Source organism: Phyllosticta capitalensis (assembly GCF_038381095.1).
Source record: "Phyllosticta capitalensis strain CBS 128856 chromosome Unknown BKA78scaffold_13, whole genome shotgun sequence".
Taxonomy (NCBI): domain Eukaryota; kingdom Fungi; phylum Ascomycota; class Dothideomycetes; order Botryosphaeriales; family Phyllostictaceae; genus Phyllosticta; species Phyllosticta capitalensis.
In genome coordinates, this window is record NW_027117451.1 from 1,163,222 (window position 1) to 1,180,723 (window position 17,502).

Consider the following 17,502-nt stretch of genomic DNA (forward strand, 5'->3'; position numbering starts at 1 on the left):
AAGAGATTCTGCTGGGGGGGAATTTTGCAAATGGTTGATGGATGATCAAGGTGGAGGAAGAGAGAGAGAGTGAGAGCGACTTGACAGATCAGTGGCCGAACATGAGATACCTTTAGCGACCACCACCACCACCCACACGCACTCGACCGCAAAGACGCGACAAAGTCTTTGACAATTTTTTTCATTTTCCATTTTTTGTCTACTGCATTGCCTCTACTGCTGCCATGCCTTTCTCCTCCGAACCCCGTCCACCGCACGCCGCCCCACCCACCGCTCATCTATACGAAGAAACAGAAACCAAGCATGTCCCACGCAAAATGCCCGTCAATACCAACCAGTCAATGCCATTATGCCAAGCAAGCAAGCAAGCAAGCAGTAGTATGCCCGCCATGCGTTCATTATAAGGAGCTTTAGTGTGACCATCGCAGAGGAGAGAAAAAAGGAAAGGGGGGAAAAATTGAAATTTGTTGGATATATGAGAGACGAATGTGATGAGATAGATGGCGGGGTGAAGATGACAGGAGGGAGAGGACAGGACGAGGGAGAGAAGAGGAGGAAGAGGAAAGATCATCGCATCGAGTGCGTCGGTCGGCGAAGAGGGAAGAAGATAGGGAAGCACGCACACGCGCACTCGGCAAAGCCTGTCTGTCTGTCCATCATCTGCCCATCCGTCCGTATGTACAAGACAATGCAAGAAGAAGCCTCGTCTTGACCGGCGAAGAGACAAACGCTCATCTCCTCACCACCTCACCCCACACGCGCCACCAACTGCCGAGAAAAAGGTAGGAAGAAAAACTCTCCGAGTAGGAGGTAAAGCATGCAATGCAGAGCAGCATATCGGCCGTGCCACGACGCCGAGACGAGTTGTCTGCTCCGTATCCAGGACGGCCTAGCACCGTCACGACAGTCTGGGTACGTGCCTAGATGCCTTCATGCACGTGGCGTAATGTGTGCAGGCAGTGGACGACGGGGAGGGGAGGGTGGAGAGGAGAGGCGCGAGCGCCAGCCATTGGATGCACTGTGGCAAGTAGAGAGAAGGCGGAAAGTAGGGTTTGTAGGTGTGGGAGGATTGATTCGTCGGCCGGCAGTGAGGTGTGGTGGCACGGCGCAAAGCAGAGCAAAGCAAACTTTTCAACGTGCGCCCGTCTGCCGCGTTCCGGGTTTAGAAGAAGGTAGGATGGCGGGCGGTCGGTCCATCCAGTCTGCGGGGCGTTGGAGATGTGTGGATGAGTTGGGATGCATGCGGGGGGCCGCACACGGACAGACGATAGGACAGCTCATCAATCGATCCGAGTGGGGTGAGGTATGAGCTCGCCGTTGACGAGCTTATGCCGCACTGTCGGCGCCCTGGACGGGATTGTGGTTCAAGGGGACGTGAGAGTCCGAGGGGAGCGTCTCGTTGGGCTTGTCTGCAAGGTTCACAAAACAACAGTTAGCCTCTGCTTCATGGAAATGGGATATGATGGTGGTGGCGGCACTGGATGGCTGAGGGTGGCTGCTTGAATGACGATGGTGGTGTGCTCCGACGACTGGGACTGGGGACTGGAACAGGGAGTGGTGCCACTGGCTCTGCCACTGCCGTGGCTAGATCATGTACATGCAATCGCGCTCGTGCGTGTGCGACCAAGTGTGACGAGAACCGGGCGCGAAAATGCGAGACATGAGTGTGTGCGTCTGCCCCACCGCGACACTGGCACCACAGCACACCAGGAATGAATACCGGCACGGCGTGTACATGATACAGATGCAGTGCACGCTTGGCAGGCGAAAGGTGTGGTACAATGGAATTCTCCGTAGAGGGGGAGCGCAACTTACCATGTCTGGCGTAGAGGCCATATTCCTCGTCGACGTATTTGCCGACTTTGCCTTGCTCCACCTCCTGGCGCGTCAGACTAAGCTTGCTCTTGGGCAGACCCATGCTTCCAAGATAGCTGACAGCGTGCTTCCACTCGTGCTCCTGTCTCTTCTTGTCCCACTTGAGCTCCTCCGTCATCAGGTCAATGACCTGCGGGAGGGCTTCCAGGGCTGCCTGCGCATTCAAGAAAGCGAGGCGGGTACGTCTGGCAATGACGTCGACAGCAGTCTGCGCGTACTCGTGGCGGACGGCGTAACGAACCTCGCCGTCCACAAAGGGGTACAGCGGGGAGATGCGCTTGCCACGGACAGGGAAGCGCTGACCAGTGGGTTCAGAGAGCGCGGCAACGGTCCAAGCACGGTCGCCGTAGGCAGCCGTCAGGTGCGTGGCGACGTCGGTCTCGATGCCAAAGTGCTGAATCAGGTTGATAAACAGGGTCTTGGAGTAACCGTGGGCACCAATCAAGCGAACCCGATGGGTCTGGCAGCTACCATCAAGTTGCACTTCGTCGACAATGTCGGTGCCGGAGATGCGTGGAGGGTTGGTGACGGGCTTGGTCTTGAGGTTGAATTCCTTGATGGCTTCGTCGACAGTCTGCTCGGCCATTTCGCGGTACGTAGTCCACTTGCCGCCAGCGCAGGTCATGAGTCCAGAGTCAGAGGTCGTGATGAGGTGGTTGCGAACAAGTCCTTCCGTCTTCTTCGCCTTGGGGTCACGCACGAGGGGCCGGATACCAGACCAAGCAGCGAGGACGTCACCGCGACGGACGTTGATGTCGGGAGCGAGGTAACCGCGAATTTCGTTGAGAATCCAGCTAATCTCCTCCTCACCAGCAACAGGGTTCTGCTTGATGTCGGTGGGTGCATCAGTCGTACCGGCGATGGTGTTTCCGTGCCAGGGCAAGAAGAAGATGACACGACCGTCGGACGTGGCGGGATCAATCAGACCCATACGCTGGGGAGAGAAGTAACCGGGCAGAATTACGTGGACACCAGAGCTGGGAGCGACAATTTCCGGGACCTTTTGGTCATCCATCTTGCGGATCGAGTCGGTGAATGGACCAGTTGCGTTGATGATGCCCTTGGCGCGAATTGTGAATTCCTCGGGAGTCTTGCCATCCTTTTCTTGGACGCAATCCTTGACGCGGGCGCCAATCAGCCTGCCCTGAGCATTCTTTTCCAGACCAGTAACTTCAATATGGTTGACGACGGTGGCACCGTAGAGAGCGGCAGTCATGGCAAGAGAGACGTTCATTCGAGAGTCGTTGTGAGCACCATCTACAGGGATTAGCAAAAATCTCAATCGTGGCTTGCTGACATACCGTAGTAGACCAGAGCACCGACGAGGCCGCTCTTCTTCAGCATGGGAAAGGCTTCAATGGCCTTGCTCTTGGTGAGGAAGTACGACGTTTCAATTGCTTCAGAACCGGCGAGGAAATCATAAAACTTTGTTCCGGCCCAAAAGTATGGCGCCTGCCACCACTTTTGGATGGGGATCATGATCGGAAGCCAGTGAGAGAGATGCGGAGCCGTGTGCAAAAAGTAACGTCGTTCCCGGAGAGCTTCGACAACAAGTTTGTATCTGGGACCGGTTAGTGCCTGCCATTCTGGTTGGAGCGTCTTCTTACTGGTTGTAGTCCAATTCCCAGACAGCCTTTTCCAAATACCTGACGCCACCGTGGACGAGCTTTGTGCTCTTGCTGCTAGTGCCGCTCGAAAAGTCGTCCCGTTCAACCATTGCAACCTTGAGGCCGCGAGTCGCAGCATCGAGAGCAATACCAGTACCAGTAGCACCACCGCCAATAACCAAGAGATCATAGGGCTCGTCATTGGGGTCTTCCGTAGCCGGAATGGAGCCGTCCGTTGCCGTGTTCAAGAGTCCAGTAACCGTGTTCTTCGCCTTGTCCAATGCCTTCATGACGTTGGATGCGCAACTCTTTTTCAAGTCGGCAATCTGCTCGTCGCGAGACTTGGCGCGCGGAAAGTCGGGCGGGTTGAAGGCACCGCCAGGGCCGTAGGTAGGGGGAGGGACAGCAGCGTCTTCATGACCGGGAATCTCGCGAGGTCTCCATGAGGCGTAGAGGAGACCACCACCGACGGTGGCGGCTCCGACCGTGTAGAGCGCCGGCTTCAACAAGCGCCGCGCGCCTCGGGAAGCCATTGTGTGTGGGAGGATGGTAGAAGATGGAGAGGAGGGAGGAGGAAGCGCTCAGCAGCGCTGGAGGGAAGGGAGCCTGATATTTGGGCGTGGTGAGGCGTAGATCGTCGGGGCGAAGACGGAGCGGACGGCAGGTTGACAGGCGTGGGTTTGGCGTGCCGGCGCACGTGGGATTGGCGGATGGGCGGCTACGCAGGGCAGACGTCAAAGAGGCAGAGCTGTAATTTTTCCGACGACTGCTGAGCTTCTGGGCTCTCGTCGACAACCGGATTTGGACGGTGGTTGTGGTCAGCATGACGCAGACTGTGGGCGGCCAGAAGGCCGACCAACACCGAAGAGCGGGCCGTGCCTGCCAACATGACACCATCACCACTCTACCCCAAGGGGAACTGCTCGCCAAACCTGCCTCAACAGTCTCCTCCACAGAGCCGACCCAATCCAACCCTCCACCATTGCTCCACCTCTCCACGTCCATGACGCCTATTATTATACCACGCAGGTTTCCATTGATCCACCAGCTCCCATCAACCTGCTGGCCTTAAAGAAATTCAAGAGTTCCATCATCCAACTCCAACAATCCCATCATTATTATCGCCGAGAGCTTCGATTCTGCGATCTGCGCCGGGATGAGCTCTCTGAACCTTCTGTGCCTGAAGTCTCGCCCTCCTTGCATCCAGTTCCAGCCTCGATCATTGTTCACATGATGATGCAGATGCAGGAATGCGCCCCAGGCCTCAACCCCAACCCCGTCGGAACACGAGAGAGGCCCGTCGTCAGCTCGCCCACTTTTGCTACGCCCCTCATTCAACAATCGCCCTGCACCGAACCCTCTACTGCCTTCTTTCTGTAGCCGTCGGTCGGAGCAATAGATGAAAGACACGAGGCATCCCCTGCCTGCCCAACCGCATCGCGCCCAGGGATCTTTTTCAATATCGTTTGCGCGACGTTTTTCTGTCCACATGGTACAACCTTGGCGAACCCGGACCATCAATATCAATATCGCGACCCCTTTCGACCCCTTACCCCTAGCCCCCGCGCCTCGCTTCGCTTTCCTCGTCGACGTGCGCCGTCCCCGCGTTGAATATGCGCCCACTGCGACACTCGTCTTCCATCGTCCCCTTTCCCGGCCATTCCATCGCCTTTTGGATTCATCCCCAGAATCTAAAAGGCCTGGCCCCGCGCTCGTCGCCGCATCTACCCCGCCGTCGTCGCGTAGTCCCTAGCGGCGTGTTTGCGCCGTTGTCTCGCCAAGGCATCCGCTCTCCGCCACTGTCCCGCCGCCGCTCCGCCACGAACAAAGGTCATGCGCAACGTCGTCCTCATTTTCACACGTTGTTGATTCGTCGTCATCTTTATGCTTGTTCGTTTTATTCATTTTGCGGATCGTTGCGGATAACATGAAAGATGGCCTGTGCGCTTTTTTTTTTTTTTTCTCCTCAGGTTCCACCAAGTCTTTCGCAAGCCCGACGGGCCCCTTGGATTCAAGACGACCATCTCGTCATTCTAGAGCAGCCGCGAGGGGTCTTGCTGCTCTGGGAGAAGCAGTGTTGGCATTTTATAAATTGTCTAACATTGGCTACTTCCATCAACTGGCCGCGTGGCCCAATGGCAAGGCGCTTGACTACGATCCAGTAGATCATCAAGAGATTGCAGGTTCGATCCCTGCCGTGGTCATCACATTATTTTTTGTCTTTTTGCCGTCCTGATGGTGTTGAGGAAGAGCTTTGGGGCCTGTGGGCCCTTTTTTGTCCGTTCGGCGACTCTGCGGATGAACCACGTCCAAGAAAAGACGGCAGAGCACCTGGAAAGCATCGTAAAGCCTGGCAAGCCATGATACATCATATCTTTCGCCTTTTCGCCGTCCTGAAGGATTGGGGTTGTGCTGGAGGTGTGCAAAAAAAGGGGCACCGTTTCTTTTGTTGAATATCCGGGAACTGGGCAAGAGAAAGACAAGGCATCAGTGCCATCAGGATCTCACTCAGGCCGAAGACACCATGGTAAGTGGCCCAACGCTTCCCCATCTTACTGCTCTCTGTCGCTTGAGTGTTCTTCCTTCTGCCTCCCATCTGGCCCCAAAAATCCAAGCGGTCGCTCCTCCCCTTCCATCTTTCGTCTCTTCGCCACCAAAGCCGGTCTTTGACAAGACCCGTTGCTTCATCCGCTTCTGAGATTGCAGCTGCAGCAGGCAAGGGCCTCTCTCTACCGCTTACTGTGGACCCTGGTGATCGAGATAGTCGATATCCATCCATCACTTTGCGAGACGATACCCATAGACAGCCCAAACCCGTTGCGAGCAGCTTTGCGCAAGTGTCTTGGCTACGTCCCGGCAGATTTACGAGGGCATGCCGGACAGATCACAAGAGCTAGGGGAGAGTGTGCTGCCAAGTCTTCGTTCTCCCCCACTCCCGAGTTCGATTGCATTCCTTGAGCACCTCGTTGGCGAGGTTTCATCTGACGTCTTTTGTCACTCTTACCTCTTCCATGGATCCTCTTTGGACATGATGCTCAACCTGGTCCCCAACACGGGCGCCGGCCCGGTATGGTCCGCATACGCATTTCACTGGAATGGCGTACACAGACGGCGGTCTTAAGCAGGGTAGCACGAGTAGAGCATGCCAGTATCGGGAACGGGGCTAAGCGAGTTGGGTGTAATGGGATGATAGAGTATGAGATAAGAGTGTCGTTAGTATACGACAGCTGGCCAACAACGTAAGAGTAGCTAAATGACGGATTGGCTTTGTGCGTTGGAACGACTGTCTCGTACAGACTGAAAAGAGACGATGATTGTTGGATTTTCCGGTGGTTGTTGGATGCGGTGGGAGTGGAAAATGAAGGCACAATAGTATGAGACTTGGAATCAAAAGTTGAAGCACGTAAAAATTGGTAGACCAAAAACACTTGTCCTGGAAGCGCGCGGATAGGACGACGCCCTTAGTACTAGAAATCAACCAATTCCTGTCCAATTCACGATCTCAGGAGTCAGGGAGCACTCAAACTCCTCAACGCGAGAATACGGAATCACTGGAGCAAATGAATCGATTGAACCTGCATTTTGAGCATGACTGGACATTGAGTCGTTGTGATCTACATGGAGACGACGGCTTTCGGTTTTACAGTGACAATCGTACATGACTTTCCTCAATCTATCCAGCCTCGATTTTTCCCATTCCATGTCCTCTTGTAAACAAGGCGCCCATTTTCTTTTCTACGTTTCCCCAAGCTATCGTAAACATTATTCGTGGCAGGTTTTGATACTGTTTTAGTTGCCCTCCAGCGTCTTCTTGAGCACGGCAATCTGCTCCAACACCGACGACTTGCTGGTGCCGCCCTTGGCGGAACGCATCTCGACGCTCTTTTCGTAGTCGAACGACTCGATGATGTCGGCGCCGAAGCGCGAGTCGATGGCCTGCAGCTGCTCGAGCGACAACGTGTCCATGGGAACCTGCTCCTTCTCGGCAAGAGCGACGCAGCGGCCGGAAATGTGGTGCGTCTCGCGGAAGGGGACGCCCTTGCGGACGAGGTAGTCGGCGAGGTCGGTGGCCAGCATGTCGGGCGTCAGGGCCTTGCGCATGTTGTCGGCGTTGATGTCGAGGGTCGAGATGACGCCCGTGGCGATCTGGATGCTGTCCGAGACGGTCTTGACGTGGTCGATGAGCGGCTCGACGCTCTCCTGCAGGTCCTTGTTGTACGTGCTCGGAATGCCCTTGATGGTCATTTGAAGACCGGCCATTTGGCCAAACGCCCGTCCGGCCTTGCCGCGCAGTAGCTCCAGGCTGTCTGGGTTCTTCTTTTGTGGCATCAGGCTGCTGCCCGTGCTGTACGCGTCGGCCAAGCGCACAAAGCCAAATTCGGCGCTCGAGTAGATGATGAGGTCCTCGGCCCATCGGCTCAGGTGCATCATGATTGTCGATCCGCACTGCATGGCCTCGAGGGCAAAATCGCGGTCACCAACGCCCGCCATGCTGTTGTAGACGAGTCCCTCGAATCCCAGCTCTTGCGCCAGCGCCTCACGGTCAATGCCAAAGGGGTTGCCAGCCAGCGCGCCGCAGCCCAGTGGGCATCGGTTGACACGCTTGACCACCTCGCGCAGGCGCTCGAGGTCCAGCGCAAACTGGTGTCCGTACGACAGCATCCAGTGCGCCCAGCGGATCGGCTGTGCCCGCTGCAGGTGCGTGTAGCCGGGCATAACGGGGTCAATCTCCTTTTCGGCGCGCTTGGCCACGACGCCCAGGAACTCGACCAGGTGCGCCTCGATCTTGCGCAGCTCCTCGCGCAGCCACATGCGCAGGTCCGTAGCCACCTGGTCGTTGCGGCTGCGCCCCGTGTGCAGCTTGCCCGCAATGTGCGTGCCGATAATTTCGCCCAGTCGCCGCTCGTTGGCCGTGTGAATGTCCTCATCGACGCCGGGACGGATCTCGAACTTGCCGCTCGCCCATTCCTCCTTGACTTGCTGGAAGCCCTTTTCAATGGCGGCAAACTCGTCCTGCGTCAAGATGCCCAGCTTGGCGTTTTGGCGCGCGTACGCAATGCTACCGGCGATATCCTGGGCGTAAAAGACGCGGTCGTGGTAAATGGATTCGTTGTAGGCCACCATGAGGGGGTCGAGGCCGCCTGCACTCGTTAGTCCGGGTACTGACAAGTTTCTGAGGGTCTAAGTTACCGGTGAAGCGACCTCCCCAAAGCATGGTCTTGCTGGGCTTGGATTCGGACATGATGATGCGAGGCGTCAGACTGAGGATGGAGGGTTGACTGTGCAAGCGCTTTGGAGCTATAAATGAGTCAATTGGTCGGTGGTGGTCTTTGCACAAACCACCGTGATTGAAGATTTGGAGACGCGCAGTTACGGATATCGATAACGTTTTCGGGACGCTAGTGCCACTTTCCGCCCCAAGCTCCTCCCTGACGACCGTCCCGCATCCTCCCCCGACATTCCCCAGCCTTGTCCAGCAACGAACAGGAACGGCGAGGACCTTTTTAACTATGGCTACGTTACAGAATGTCTGGCATCATAGACGGGTCGCAGAGACACAGGCAAAGGCTTGCTGGATATGCTACAAGCCCTCTTCGAGCGTTCTCATCACGCCTGACAACAAGGTTCGGTCAGTTGTTGAGCGTGCTGGGCCAAGGTTCTGATTATTGGCAGGATTTCTTCTACATTTGCCCCGGACACTTGAAAGACAAGGGATTTTGCTCTCCTGATGCCGACGAAGCTGCTGCGCTAGAAGAAAAGAAGAAGAAGGAAGAGCTCGACAAGGAGATTGAAGCCGTCAAGAAAGAGTACGAGGAAAAGCAGCGCCTCAAGCAGGAGAAGCGCAAGAAGAAGGAAAAGGAAAAAGGTAAAGACAAGGCAGAGAAGAAAGCCGAAGACGAGGAAGACACCAAGGACGAAAAGGAAAAGGAGGACAAGGTCGGTATCTGGTATCCAACGGGTGCTCCTTGTCTAACGCCCGCAGATCAAATCGCTCTCGCAAAAGTCGGAATCTCAGTCTGAAGTTGGACCTCGAATTTACACGCTACACAAGTAAGTCAAACGATGCGATGAGAACAGAAGGTGTGCCAACGAGTCCCAGGAACTTTTACCAAATGCGCATCAAGCGCATACGAGACGCCGAAGCCGCCAAGAGGACCCGGGAGCGACTTTCAAACCCCTCAACCTTTCCATCTGTCCCATCTGGTGACCCATAAGAGCTGGCATCACCAGATGCTGCAGCGCAGCGCGCTCGCACAGCCGAAGTGGAGAACGGTCGAAGCCGACTTGAGTTCGACTCGTCATATCCTGTCGATGAATGCTCCACCTCCCACTGGCTACCGTCCCTGTGGATCTCGCTGTTGCTGCTCGCCGCAAAAGCCCTAGCACTGACTACTCCGACGGCGAGGCGTCCGACGCAGTCAGCGGCTTAGCGAGTGACACGAGGCTACACACAGACGATGCTGACCGCAGGGCGAGGGAATTTCAACGGAGGGCTGAGCGGATACGGTACGCCCGTCACAGCAGTCAGTGGCTCTGTCGACTCCCGAGGATGACGGACGGCCAAACGACATCCACTCACCCGCTGGAAATCCGTCGCATATTGTACGCCGGTCAGCAATGAATGTACAGTACCAAGGCGTCCCCACGTGGCATGGTCGGAAAACCAGGAGCAGCCAAGGGGTCTCGGCGAGCTTGTATTGTCTGTTGAAATATGGAGCACGCCTTATCATTCTCTTCGTGAGTGGCTGCATTTTCAAAAATGTCGTGCAAATGTCTGGTCTTACGCGCTGATCTGCGCCCAAAGCATGGGAATATTCCCGCGTGCGTATACGAGAAGGAAAAAGGTCGACCATGACTGCTGCGGAATCCGATCCAAACGGGAGATGAGCATTGGAAGTTCAACCCCCGGTGGCAAGATCGACATCTTTTGCGCTGACGAATGTACTCGCTTTGCTCCAGAGGCTACTTCCGCTTTGGTGCAGGTACATGGTGACACACGGTTGCCCAACATCATCTTGACCCACCGCCTCTCCCGAGAGCAGGAGATCTCGAACAAGAGAAAGATATTAGAGTCCGGTACCGAGCAGCATTGTTCCCCAGTGTGTGCGTGGCTCGACTATTGCCACCAGCTACGCCCAATCAAACCAGCGTTCTTCGTGTACCTGCACCGCAAGGTGGAATGCTCCGAACGCCGAGCGCTTCTTCATGTCCGTCTACCTATTCCCACATACGGACCTGGCTCCCCCATGCCAGCCTGCCAGCCGTCAGCTTACGCCCCCCACATCGCATCATCGTCGTCTTGGCCCATCCGCGTACTTCTGGCAACCTAGTCTTCCTATATGCCTGCCTGCCTGCCTGATGGCCTGGCCGCAATCTGCTCCAATCCGCTCAATCCAATCCAAGCCAGGCCCCGCAAAGACGTATGCAGAAGCTCGTCCTTGCTGGCTGGACCTGCCTTGCCTACGTACATCCCTCCCGCACAGTATCCTCCTGTTTTTTCGCTCCGAGCTACTCGCCGCCCATGCGTGTGATGTGTGAGATGATCGACGCCCGCCCATCTCCGATCTCTTCGTCCTCCCATTCCCTCTGATCCTGATCGCGTACCACGAGGTGGTCGTTGCTGGCTGTTGGCTTTGTTTGAAGTGGCGTAGTGGGGCATTTTCTTGGTGGGCATGGGATAGTCTTCAGGGAGGCCGTTGATTTACATGCACTGTATGCGCCTCGCACGATACAGCCGTCCGCAGTCGAGACATTGAGAAGGGAGCGGCAGCATTTGCGCAGGGCCATGTCGCTCCGCGATGATGGAGCATGAACGGGGGGCTCCAAGACGACATTTCCCACGCCGTCGATACAACAGAAAAGACGGCGTCTCGAATAGAGAGGCTCATTGTCAATTCACGCAACTCCCGCGTGCACTCTCATGCTCGAACCAGGCTTCAACTCAACCTCTTCCACTGCCTCTCAATCCCATCTCCGCAACAGAGCAGCACAACAACCGACATCAACAACAAAACCAATCCCCCCTCTCCTCTCCTCTCCTCCCATTCGTCCGTGCAACCATGTCGTCAGATGGATCAGCCCAACGGGGCAAAAGGTCAGCTCAGCCCAGCTCAGCCCGGCGCCAACGCCCCAGTAACGCACGCAGCTGTGTAGCTCAGCCCAGCCAGGCGAGAGCCTTGTCGGCCCCCCCAATCACTTTCCTCGTCGCTCTTACTGGTTTGACGGCTTGAGTATTGCTGTACTTCTGTGCTTCTGTGGTGAGGTCGGTCGCTCGGTCGGTCCCCGCATCACACACATTACATCCGCCGCCGCCGCCAGCCAGTCAGTCAGCCCTGCGGTGCGGTGCGGTGGCGGTGGCTGGCGGGCTGTTGGCTGGCTGGGCAACCAAGTGCCGAAGCTGTGGTGCCAATTGCCGTGGTTTTGAGATTGGCCATCATAAGCCTTGCTGTGATTGACTGGTTTTTGTGGTGTGGAAGGATGGCTGGCTTAAGATGTTACTTCGACTGGCTAGGCGATAGAGATGGAGAGCTTAAAGTGCAAGTCTTGCGATACATGTGACCGTAGGGACGTTGGATTACATAGCTTTGGGGGACATTCAAGTAACAACAAAGGGGCAGGCACACGGGAGCAAGAAAGCAAGAGAGGAAAGCAAGCAAGACCAAGAGCAGATAGATGCTCGCCCCGCCAACTTCACCCCCTTAGCCACAAACATTCCTCGAATCACTTTTCAGAGCCCCCCCTACTCAGCACTCACTCCGTCCCGCCGGAAGCACCACCACCACCTACTTACCCCTGCATCATCCGTCCACGCAACCATTATCGACGCCGTCAATTTGCACTCTTGCTCTTGTAATCCACACGTGCCCAAAACCTCACCTAGCGCTACTGACTGAATTGGAGAGGATTCCAACGCAACTGCAGGCGGCGCGGCGCGGCGCACTTTTCTAAACTTTTGCCGCGGTAAAAGTTTTGGCTTTTGCCATGAGCGAGTGGTGCAAGCAAGAGCTTTGGTGCTGCTGTGCGTTGTACCCTTTTCTGTGTCTGCTGCTGCTGCTGCCTCTCCGCCCTGCCTGTCTGCCAGTTTGGCTCCCGCTGTCCACCATCTCGGTCGGCCTGGGAAACCAAAGGGTTCTTCTTGACGTCAAGAGCAATTCGACACACTTTGCACAACACGAACAATCGATGCAAGAGTTTTTTGAAATCCCAATTGACAATTATGTTCAACAGCGGTTCCACATAGTACCTGGCCATGATGCGGCGTTCCCCCTCCTTATCCAGCACTTCCTCCACGATCCCTTGCCCCCTTCAACATCCTACCGCGACGATTCCACCAAGAGGATAAGGAGAAAGAAGAAAACCTGAAAATCTACCCATCCCGTTTCCCTTTTCTCTTGATACGCAGCAGTAGCAGCACGACACACCACCAGCACAACACACACACTCCTCTCCAATCGACCACAAGATGAAAAAGCCTCTTTTGTCCTTTTTTCTTCCATTCCATTCCATTCCACTTCCTAGTCCTAGGTAGATAGGTCAACCCACCACCTTCCTTGCCAACGACAAAACCCCCCAACACCTGTCTCTCCTCTTTCAATATTCATCAACTTCTTTGCGTCGTCGTACGCGTCCATCGCCCCCAAACCGCAGGCCTTGCAACACTCACAGCGCAACGACAAATAAAAGGCTCCCCCACAAACCGAAAACTAGGAATAGATAATGTATACCCATCATCATCGCAATCGTCCTGCCCGCAAGAGGTAGAGAAAGTCTGAAACGAAAAAAAAGAGGTCGAAAGGAAACTGTGAATAATAAACGCCGTCATGATATCGTCGTCCGAGTAGAAGTAGGTAATTTGGGAGGGGAAGGAGAAGGAATTAAAGGAATCTCAACCAATCTCTGCCGTATCGATCCCATGTCTTGAGAGGGCGTAAAGCAAGAGGAAGCAAAAGCAAAATGTTCCGAAGCCCCAACTGTGTCCAGTGGTGGTGGATGATGATGTGATGATGAAAGACGCAATGGTGATAATTTTAAGCAGAGCCCAGAAGATTCCCCCCAACATGGTACTTTTATATCCACCCATGCCTAGAGGAGTAATTGTAGTAGTGTGAAATCGACTAACCAGGGTGACGTATATGTCATGGAGCGCCGGCGTGGTATGCAACGCGGGAGATGGCTTCAAGGCACCTCCATCAAATCATGGCAAAAGGTCTTGGAGTGCAAATGTCAACGAAAAACATTACGACTCATCACGCGCTTCGCTGATGACGCCCGGCTTTGGAACAGCAGCGACTTGGAGCGCCGCGGCGGCCTGTTGCTGGGCCATCGGGGGGCCTCCAGGCAACGAGGCTACCGAGGCCAGGCGGTCCTTTGGCGGTGGGGGCTCGTCCTTCATACAGGCGTTCTCGAGCATGTTTGTCCACTTTCCGCTCGTACCAGCGTGGCTGTGCTTGAGATGCTGGCGGAAGTGATCTGCGCGGTAAAACTTCTTGGCCTGGTTGCACTCGCCGAATTTGTGCACGTGGTTGAGGTGGTCCCCCCGGACATCCCAGTCGGCGGGGTTCGGAAACTCCTCACCGCAGTATCCACAGACGTCTGCAGCCTGGGGATGCACCGTCGACGGGTGAAAAGCCGCCTGCACTCCAGACAAGGCCGCGCAGGACCACGAGTGCCGGCGCAGATGCAACGAGTTTTGGTGTCGCTCCGCCTCGTTCTTGTTTTTGAACCGGTTCGGGCAGTACTGGCACGTGTATTGCTTTTCCATTTCATGCAACCTGCGAGGTGTTAGCAGAAGAACAATAATGATAAGCTGGGCTTTCCCTACCGGAGCTCGTCTTCACTGTCAAACTTCTTTGGCTTCTTGGGGCAGCACTCGCAAATGTACATTCCCTGGAGCTTGGAGACGCTATTTTGACGCGAATGCGCCAAGCTGTCAGCAGACAACTTGCGTGCATGCACCGCTTCTTCACCAGACAGCCCACGCTGATGATGGATTTTGGACAGGGATCCGCGTGGGCTTGGGTTGAGCGATCTTGTTGTGGAATACGGAGAAATCGGTCCGAACTCGTCTACAGCAGGAGAGAGGGTGCTGGGCGACAGCCTGTCCGTGTTGTAACTTGTCGCGCTGCTTGCAACTGACAAGCCGTATGATGACCCGAGGGAGCCGTTGCGCTGTCCAATGGACGACGTCGACGAGACGGAGCCGTGGTTGGTGTGGAACCGGGAGATGGGCGAGTTGCGGTTGACCAACATCTGTGCAGACCGACGGTGGTACAGGTCGTTGCCACCGCTAGGGCGGTCCTCTCGAGCAGCTTCAGAGGGCGGTGACGATGCCCGTCTCTTCAGGCCTCCGTTGGAGCTCAGCTGGTATTCGTCGGAGCCGGCAGGGCTGCGATCGTTGAGATTGAGGTCCCGAATGCCGTTCTCCTCCATGGCGAATTCGGGATCCAAGAAGACGGTGTGATCATAGCTCCCTCGGTGCGAGTGCGGATCGTCATAGCCGCCTGGGCCTGAGACGCTACCATACGGTCGGTGGTGTTCGCCAGGAGCTGGACCATAGATTGGACTGCGGAAGCCAGTCTGACCGGGTGAGATGCCACCAGAGCTGGGTGGCCAGCCTGTGGCGGAGAGATCTATCGAGTTCATTCGCCTCTCAGGCATGGATAACGGCTTGAGCTGGCCATTGAGCTTGCTCAGAGTATTGTGCGGACTTGTTGACGTTTCTTGGGCGCTCGTGGAGAGGAAGCCCGAGCCCGAGCTCCGCGTCGGAGTGTTGGGACCGCCAATCTTGGAGAGCAGTTGCTTGTCGTAAGCTTGAGACGAGTCTTCGAGCGACCGCTGGCCCAGCTGGCGTTCGCTCTGGAGTCTGAGAGGTGTTAGCGGTGTAGGGACGGGTTTTGTTTACCAGCAGCTTACCTGTGGTTGGCCAGCGAGGGTCTGGGGAGATCTGGACGATCATCGTCGCTGTGGTGGCTCTGAGTATCGGCGCCCATGTCGGTATCCTGGGGCTTGACGGTAGAGAGGGAGCTTCCTCTCCGGGCGGCCGTTCCATAGTCGCCCTCGTCAAAAGAGGGCTGGGTGCGTTTTACCTGACCGCCCAGCAGACTCGAGCCCGGCTTAACCGAGCCAAAGGAATTCTTCCCGAAAGACAAGCTATTCGGGCCATTGCCCCACTGCCAGCCCGGATCCTGTCCCTCGCTCAACTCGGTGATGTGACGCGGCGGAGGCAAGGGCGGCGGAGGGGAATCTCTTGCGTTGGGGATGGCCATGGGAATGGCGGTGGGATTTGCATACGACGACGACCGGCGCGGAATGGCGAAATGTGAGTGGTGGGCGCCAGAATCATATATTCGTATGGCCGGCGTCGACGTTGCGTGCGACATGTCCATTTAGGGGGGGGGGGGGGGGGAAGGGACGGAGGCAAGTGTGAAGCGCAAGGCGCCGCCAGCTGAGTCGTGCGGGCAGTGGCGGCGAGCAAAGAATGAGGGCTCAGCGGCTAGTGGCCGGGAGGAGCGGGAGGATGAAGGGAGTCCCCGGGCAGGGCGAGCTTGGATAGTGAGGGGGATGATGGAGGGAGGGCTGGCAGCAGAAACAGCGAGGGGTATGCGAGTTGTGGGTTTTGAGTTTGTGTAGGAGCAGCGGCAACGAGCGGCAGCGGCAGGCCTAGCGTTAGGCGTGGGCAGTGTGTAGTGTAGTGGCAGTCCAGCGGCAGGCTTGTTGTAGGGTAGTCGAGGGTAAATCAATTCGAGGGCCGACAGGTAGGACCTTGTAGCTCTAGGGCGGGCGGGCGGCAGCAGCAGTAGCAGCGGCGGCGGCGTGAGAGGGAGGACGGTGATACGTGACGAGGGGAGCACGGGTTTCTGCCGGGAACGCTCTTCAGCCCTACGGTCCAGGTCAGCAATGGGACAAGGCTGACGGCGCAACCCAAGTCACCGAACGAGAAGAGGGCTGGGGGGCTGGGGGCTGCGCGCAGCTGACAGCGGCGTGTACGAGCGAGGGCGGCGTAACTTGCCTGGGTCGTCGTCTTCTGGGGAGTGCTCGTGGAGGTGGGCGCGGTAAGCCAAGCAAGGCGAGGTTGCACACCGAGGAGCGTGCAGTGGAGCTGGTGCAGCAAGGTGCAGGTGCAGCAGGGCGGGAACGTGGTGCAGATGGCTGCGCTGCAAAGTGATGTGATGCGGTGCAGCAAAAGCTGTGGGATGGATGAAAATTGTAAAAGAGGAGGATGGAGGATGAGAGTGAAAAGGAAGAGAGAGAGCGGTTGATGGGCAGTCGAGTCTGCCACAGGCTGTCAGGTCAGGACCGGGTAGAAAGGTAGGGTAGCAAGGGTAGGTGCGGCCATGCAGACGGCCAAAGGGCCGACCAGGGAGGGAAGGCAGGTGCGGTGGTCGAGAACTCGAACTCTTCCAAGAAACCAGACATTCACAGATACATACGGCCACCAGGAGAATATTATCAAGTGAACAATTATTCTTCATTCGGCACATCTTCTTTTCTTCTTCTCTTCTCTCCCCGTCTCTCCTCAGCCTTACCGCCCCCGTCTTCATTCTCCACCGTCCGTCGCGTTTCCTCTGCCCTGCCCGCCCTCACCCTCCCCTGCCCAGGTCCAGCCTTATATCCGTGCCTTCAGCTCATACCGGCAGAGTACGAGACGACCGACGGCTCCCTTTGTTGCACTCCACCCGGTTATGCTCCCTCTGCTGTCCCTTGGGACCAGATCGGCGATTTATAATCTGCCTGCGTTTGACAGTGCAACACGCCTCCCCTCTTATGGCACCACGCCCGTCCGCGGTGATCAGGGCCGCCAAAGATAGCACTCTCAAAGGCCTTGGTTCAGGACGGCATCAGGTCCGACATGTAGTCCCACCTTCCACCTCGAGATAGGGCTGCGTCAGACTCACAACGACACTGAGTCGTGGCACGCGGAGCCAAAAAACCAACAATCGACAATTGAACATCGTCGCCGTCACCGCCAACCAGCCATCCACCCAGCCCTAGCTCGCCTTGCGGCCCTGTGTGAGGTGAG

At 56.3% G+C, this 17,502-nt stretch overlaps 7 protein-coding genes and 1 non-coding gene across 8 annotated transcripts; 4 read left to right on the forward strand and 4 right to left on the reverse strand.

The window, feature by feature from the left end:
* Window positions 1-1,444: 1,444 nt before the first annotated feature.
* On the reverse strand, window positions 1,445-4,015 carry BKA78DRAFT_259695 (FAD dependent oxidoreductase-domain-containing protein; the record flags this gene model as incomplete). Its single annotated transcript, XM_066885396.1, has 3 exons — window positions 1,445-3,132; window positions 3,177-3,436; window positions 3,483-4,015. 3 exons carry the CDS (start codon window positions 4,013-4,015, stop codon window positions 1,445-1,447), a joined length of 2,481 nt encoding a protein of 826 aa, XP_066738810.1.
* Window positions 4,016-5,603: 1,588 nt separating this feature from the next.
* BKA78DRAFT_t182 lies at window positions 5,604-5,686 on the forward strand. The gene has a single exon. It is a non-coding gene; the product is annotated as a tRNA-Arg (tRNA).
* Window positions 5,687-7,271: 1,585 nt separating this feature from the next.
* Window positions 7,272-8,724, reverse strand: BKA78DRAFT_357710 (L-Aspartase-like protein; the record flags this gene model as incomplete). The annotated part of the gene is made up of 2 exons (XM_066892261.1): window positions 7,272-8,623; window positions 8,673-8,724. The coding sequence occupies 2 exons, from the start codon at window positions 8,722-8,724 to the stop codon at window positions 7,272-7,274; spliced, it is 1,404 nt and encodes a 467-aa protein (XP_066738811.1).
* Window positions 8,725-8,992: 268 nt separating this feature from the next.
* Window positions 8,993-9,697, forward strand: BKA78DRAFT_334260 (VPS4-associated protein 1; the record flags this gene model as incomplete). The annotated part of the gene is made up of 4 exons (XM_066890180.1): window positions 8,993-9,106; window positions 9,156-9,419; window positions 9,466-9,533; window positions 9,583-9,697. 4 exons carry the CDS (start codon window positions 8,993-8,995, stop codon window positions 9,695-9,697), a joined length of 561 nt encoding a protein of 186 aa, XP_066738812.1.
* Window positions 9,698-9,946: 249 nt separating this feature from the next.
* Window positions 9,947-11,108, forward strand: BKA78DRAFT_64112 (uncharacterized protein). The gene is made up of 2 exons (XM_066893511.1): window positions 9,947-10,220; window positions 10,288-11,108. Exons 1-2 carry the CDS (start codon window positions 10,195-10,197, stop codon window positions 10,811-10,813), a joined length of 552 nt encoding a protein of 183 aa, XP_066738813.1. The 5' UTR covers window positions 9,947-10,194; the 3' UTR covers window positions 10,814-11,108.
* A 1,356-nt stretch (window positions 11,109-12,464) lies between these two features.
* BKA78DRAFT_300572 (uncharacterized protein) lies at window positions 12,465-12,845 on the forward strand (the record flags this gene model as incomplete). The annotated part of the gene is made up of 1 exon (XM_066887223.1): window positions 12,465-12,845. One exon carries the CDS (start codon window positions 12,465-12,467, stop codon window positions 12,843-12,845), a length of 381 nt encoding a protein of 126 aa, XP_066738814.1.
* An 874-nt stretch (window positions 12,846-13,719) lies between these two features.
* BKA78DRAFT_334261 (uncharacterized protein) lies at window positions 13,720-15,748 on the reverse strand (the record flags this gene model as incomplete). Its single annotated transcript, XM_066890181.1, has 3 exons — window positions 13,720-14,254; window positions 14,305-15,345; window positions 15,396-15,748. 3 exons carry the CDS (start codon window positions 15,746-15,748, stop codon window positions 13,720-13,722), a joined length of 1,929 nt encoding a protein of 642 aa, XP_066738815.1.
* Window positions 15,749-16,060: 312 nt separating this feature from the next.
* Window positions 16,061-17,166, reverse strand: BKA78DRAFT_64241 (uncharacterized protein). The gene is made up of 2 exons (XM_066893513.1): window positions 16,413-17,166; window positions 16,061-16,353 (listed from the first exon to the last, which is right to left on the reverse strand). The coding sequence occupies exons 1-2, from the start codon at window positions 17,021-17,023 to the stop codon at window positions 16,254-16,256; spliced, it is 711 nt and encodes a 236-aa protein (XP_066738816.1). The 5' UTR covers window positions 17,024-17,166; the 3' UTR covers window positions 16,061-16,253.
* Between the last annotated feature and the right edge of the window lie 336 nt (window positions 17,167-17,502).